Genomic DNA, 6000 nt, shown 5'->3' on the forward strand with positions numbered 1-6000 from the left:
GATTCAATTTTTATAAATTACTAATAACACTATCGAATTCACACTATTTTACGTTAATATATTTCATACACAAACAATTATATTAATCAAAAATGAAAATAAATGTATGTATTCATTCCTTTAAATGTGTATAATTGAATCGAAATTAAAGCTTTATATATACATATGAATCACAATTCAAGTTTCATGTATATAATTGCATCAAATCAGAATTCATATATCAAATTGCACATTAAACTAAATTTCATGTATAAATTTGATATTTATGCCTTGTTTATATAATAAAATTTTCTAAATAATTACTCACTATAAAATTCTTGAAACTCCTATAAAAACTACTTCCCCCTTTAAAATTTACAATTGTTTAAAAAAAATATTTTCATAAAAAATACATACCAATAAATTTAACCCTTAATATTTACACCTTTTATCATTTTGGTCCTTATTTTAACAAAAAATTAGCCCTCATTTAAGGAGAGTCAAGTTGCTTTTTCTAAACAAAAATTCTAACAAAAACACTAATTTTTAATGATGTTGGTGTAATAACCCCGTGGCAGTCTATGCATATTTCATGTTTACATGACACTATTTGTCTCATACCCTACGTCAATAAATAATTTAAAATTTATTAAAATAGTCTAAAATACAAAAACCAGGATTAAAAAATATATAAAAAGTACAATTGTTAAAAACCATTAATGTTAACTTAAAACCTTTTATTGACTAGAACCCTGTGTGTTGACCTACTGGTCAAGATGTTTATCGCTCCAGATGTGACTTGAATTCAAGTCACATTACTATTAGGGCTTTACTCTCCTCTTATAATTCACCAAAAAGAAAAACCTCTATTAACTTTCATATGATGGGAAATCCAACATTAATTTAGATAATGAAATTACAATAACCAAATCTTAAATAAATTACCATATGATTATATAGACATGCACATCTTTTTTATAACCTCCCTAAACCTAATATTCAGTTAAAATATGATCCAAGCTTTTATATTTTTTGTATTTTTTAAATTTAAGTCACTTATTTTTATGAGTTTAGTCATTAATTTTCAAAATTAAAAATTTTAGTCCAATTATTAACATTGTTAAAATTTTTTCACTTTATTAATGTGATATTTTGAATATTTTAAATTTTAAAAAGAAAACTACTTGGTTACCATATAACCAAAAGAATTGATGTAATATACTTAAATTTAACAAAAGAATTTATCTATCAAAAAAATCTAATAAAAGAATTTTAACAATATCAACAATTAGGCTTGCATTTTTAAACTTGAAAATGAGAGACTAAATTTCTAAAAAGAAAAATAGAAGAATTAAATTTTAAATGTACGGGAAATTTTAATAATATTAATATGTCGTCATTGAGTTTTAAATACTTATTTCTTTTTCTGAATATTAATATTAGCATATATTCTTATCATATCTGCTTTTTTTTATACAATGCTTGGAGCTACTTATAACCCCTTCCAACTATTAAATAGGAAGATAATGCAATGCATCTCCTCAATGGGTAACAATGCTAATATCAATCAAACTAAAACTTAATCACCGAGTTTTAAATACTTATTAACAACTTGAAACACAATTTTTTTTAATTTCATGTTCGTTTTACTATTTATTTTTAAAATTCGTGACTACTCTTCTCAACAATATCGTCTCTAATGATAAATGCATATTTTCTTTTTCTTTTATCCTTCCAAGAGATTTTTTCAGATTGGGTTTTATTAATTACATATGCCCAACAAAGAATCTGAATTAAAAACATCATTAAAAGCACTTTGTTTTATTAGAATTTAAATCTTGAAGCATTTAATTTCTCCTATTACAGCAGTTTTCAAGAACAAAAAAATAATAATTAAAATTTTAATTTTTAAAGAAAGGTTAAGCAGCACTCTGTCTTCATTTTTTATACAATTTTTTAGGGAGTTTAAAGAAAATGGCAAAATTTATTTTTAGGGTTTTCTTGGCTGTGATTTTATTATTTTTGAGTAACAGAGTAAATGGAAAAGCTAATTTTAAAGATGTTGAAGAGAAATTAAAGCAGCTTAACAAGCCTGCAGTGAAGACCATACAGGTAAAAGTATTTACTAAAACCTGAAAAAATTAGACACGATATGATTACACAAACACAACAAAATCGAAATTGGTGCTTACTTTTGAGTGTTGAAAATGGCTATGATAGAGTGAAGATGGGGATATCATTGATTGCGTCGAAATCTATAAACAACCTGCTTTTGATCACCCTGCATTAAGGAATCACGTTATCCAGGTAAATCTTTTTATATCATTACTGTTCTTTTTTCTTTTCTTTTCTTTTTTTTTATCACTGCGATTGCGGATGTAATTGATGCTATTGAACATTGTAGATGAAACCCAGTTTCGATTTAAAAGAACTGAAAATCAACTCGAAAAATGAGTCGTCGAAACTAACTGTGTTTCAAACATGGCAAAAAAGCGGAAGCTGTCCGGAAGGAACTGTCTCGATTCGAAGGATTCGAAGAGAGAATTTACTAAGAGCAAATTCTGCCCAACAGTTTGGAAGAAAACCTCAAGAAGTTGTCTTGAAATCAAACACAACAATAGAACATAAAGATGGCCAATCTCCATTTTTTAACAACACTAAATTCTCAATGCCTACAATTGTTAATCGATCCGTAAGCATATATTTCAGGTTTAATTAGGGATTTTCGCCGCATTTTAGTTTGGGTCGACTTTGGATTCTTGTTGTTTCAAGTTCAGATAATTTAGGCTTGAATTTCATTTCTGATTATTTGCTCAAATCAGTTGGGTTTCGCTCATTTTGAGTTTGTATTTGGATTGACCAAATTTTATTGACAAATTCGAGTTAAAATTGATGGATCTAATCGAATTGACTCTGTGTGTGTTTTTTTTTGAAACAGGCAGCAACTCTTGTTACAGTTGGATACAATTACATAGGAGCTAAAGCAGATATCAATGTTTGGAATCCAAATGTTGAATCTGAAGATGAGTTCACTACTGCTCAAATTTGGCTTAAAGCTGGCCCTGGTGATAATTTTGAAAGCTTGGAATCCGGATGGATGGTAAGTTCTTATGCAAACTTGAAAATTCGATCTAGTTGGTAGGGTACTCGACCCTTTAAAATGTGAAATTTTAATATTAACCTTTTAAGTTTTGCAAAATTTTAATTATGTAAAAAGTAAAATTATATTTTATCTCCCAAAAAATGATAAAATTTTGATTTAATCTTTTAAAAATTATAAATATACAAGTTACTAAAATTGTGAAATTATATTTTAACTTTCATAAAAATATATAATTTAATTCCAACTTTCTAAAATAATTTTCTAACTTCGCCTCTAATCTAACCTGATTTGATAATAAAAGCTCAATTTAAACTTGTCTAATCTGAACTCAAAATTACTTTTGTATACAAATGATTCAAACAAATAATGATCCTAAATCAAACTCAAAATATTTAAATTCGAAATTGACCAATAAAAAGACACCCAAATTAAAATTTACCTAAACCAAAATCACATAAAAACTTTAAAACCTAAATTAACCATTGATTCAATCCAAAAGCAACCTCACTTGACACTTCCTTTTTGTTCCTTTTGTTTTTCTGAATAACTTTTATATATTTTCTCAGGTAAACCCACAATTATATGGTGACAAAAAGACTAGATTTTTTGCACATTGGACTGTAAGTACATATAAGTCTTTTTTTTGGTTAAATTACCATTTATGGCCTGAACTTGGCAACAACTCTCCCATTGAGGCTTTGAATTTTTTTTAGTTTAAGTTAGTCCCCGAACTTGATAATTGGTCCTACATTAGGGCTTAAACTAGGTAATTGTTCCTACATTGGAGCTTGAACATTTTCTTTATCCAAGTTAGTCCATGAACTTGGTAATTGTTCTCATACTAGAGCCTAAACTTAGCAATTGTTTCCACATTTGGGTAACTTTAGGATTTTAAAGGAAATATTAAAGACTAACTTGGAAAAAAAAGTTTGGATCCCAATGTGGGAAAATTGCCAAGTTCAAGGACTAACTTCGAAAAGAAAAAAATTAGGCCCCAATGTGAAAATAATTGTCAAGTTCAGGATAAATCTTGGACAAAAAATAAAGTTTAAGTTCAATGCGAGAATAGTTACCAAGTTTAGGCCTGAAAAAGGAATTTAACCTTTTTTATTATTATCTGAATTTAATTCAATCATTGAAAATTGTGAATGTTTTATTTGCAGAAAGATTCATACAAGACAACAGGTTGCTTTGATCTCCATTGCAGTGGCTTCGTTCAAACAAGCTCCAAAGTTGCCTTTGGTGGAGCCCTTGAGCCTGTCTCCACTGAGTTTGGTCAACAGTATTATATCAATGTTGGCATATTTATGGTAACCTTAACCCTTTTTTTTTCCCTCAGCTTTTTCTTTGGTCTAATTCTCATTTTAGTCCCTCTAGTAAATCGAGATTAAATTTTCGTTATTAGAGCTATGATGTGGATTTATTATTAGTTGAATTTAGTTGACTGAATTTTCATATAGCCTTGATTGTATGATCCAGTATCAGTAAAAAAAATTTCATCTTATCACTTTGAACAATAACAACTAATGGTCTTATCAATTTGGACCTACTATAACAATATAAAAGTAGAAAAAAATTAGAGGGGACTAATTTTCAGATTTGGTATAATTTGATTCCTTTACTTTTATAATGTTATTTCTAGGTCTAAATTGATAACACAATTAGTTGTTGCTATTAAATTGATGACGTGATTCTTCCATAAAACAACAACACCATTCTGCTAAGATATAAATTTAGGTTAAGACATACTCAAAGTTCTTATATCTAAATTCCTTGAGCATAGACTAACCCTAAATCTGAAAATATAGATATCTAAATTCCTTGAAATAAATATAGGGGGACCAAATTCCAATTGTATAAATAGTATAAAGACTTTGAGTATAGACTAACCCTAAATTTATTATTTTATCACTTTAAGGACAACTACTAACTGCATTATCATCAATTTAAGCCTACTAATTGAATTGTGTTATCAATTTAATTTAGGATTTAAGGTCAATTTTACTTTGGCTGAGAAAAATTAAGTGTTAAACTGAAACGAAATGGTTAAATCTGAACATAGAACGAGAACTAAAACCAGAATAAAAATAAATTTTTTAAAATAATAATACTATTACAAAATATAATCACCGGAAAGAACAGAATAAAATCCACATATGACATAAATTAAGCATAGAGAAACTCAAACCTAAGTCTCAAGAACTCAAGACTTCTACTTCAACTGAAAAGCCAAAACCTCGTTGGCTAATTGTTTATATATACATAAATCATCTTAAGATTTGACTGACATGTAAAATTATTATCACTTTAACAACTACATCTAATCGAGATGTTTGATTTGCAGGATCCAAACACGAACAATTGGTGGCTAAAAATTAAAGAAGATTTGATAATTGGGTATTGGCCAGCATCAAGCCTACTATTTTACTTGAATCATAGTTCAACAATAGTTGAATGGGGTGGACAAGTTTATAGCCCAAAAGTGAAGAAATCGCCACACACCAAGACTGGCATGGGGAGTGGCCAATTTGCTTGGGGTCTACAAGGGAATGCATGTTACATGGATAATATTGCCATTGTTGATTTCTCAATGCAACTCAAGTACCCACAATGGGTAGACACTTGGGTTGATGAAGAGTATTGCTACACTGCTTATAATTACCAAGAAGGATATGGAACTTTACCGGTTTTTTACTTTGGGGGACCTGGTCAAAATTATAATTGTCCCTAGAGTCAACCCTAAAGGCTCAGGTGTTCACTTTTTTTAGAAATTGTCTAAGTTTGAATAATAGAAATAGTGTCTATTGTGGTGTTAGTAGCCATTTGCTTTTACTAGTGATGAATTTAATAGGACAATTTTAACAAGTATTAGCAATTAAACTTACATTGTTAAATTTGATTAATAATAAAAGTACGAG

The 6000-nt window shown here is 28.4% G+C and overlaps 1 protein-coding gene across 1 annotated transcript; it reads left to right on the forward strand.

Moving 5' to 3' along the window:
* The first annotated feature begins 1836 nt into the window (after positions 1-1836).
* Positions 1837-6000, forward strand: LOC107932829 (uncharacterized). Its single transcript, XM_041075346.1, has 7 exons — positions 1837-2091; positions 2200-2286; positions 2384-2671; positions 2918-3079; positions 3649-3702; positions 4246-4392; positions 5427-6000. Exons 1-7 carry the CDS (start codon positions 1954-1956, stop codon positions 5811-5813), a joined length of 1263 nt encoding a protein of 420 aa, XP_040931280.1. The 5' UTR covers positions 1837-1953; the 3' UTR covers positions 5814-6000.

This window comes from Gossypium hirsutum, chromosome A08 (assembly GCF_007990345.1).
Source record: "Gossypium hirsutum isolate 1008001.06 chromosome A08, Gossypium_hirsutum_v2.1, whole genome shotgun sequence".
Lineage (NCBI taxonomy): Eukaryota > Viridiplantae > Streptophyta > Magnoliopsida > Malvales > Malvaceae > Gossypium > Gossypium hirsutum.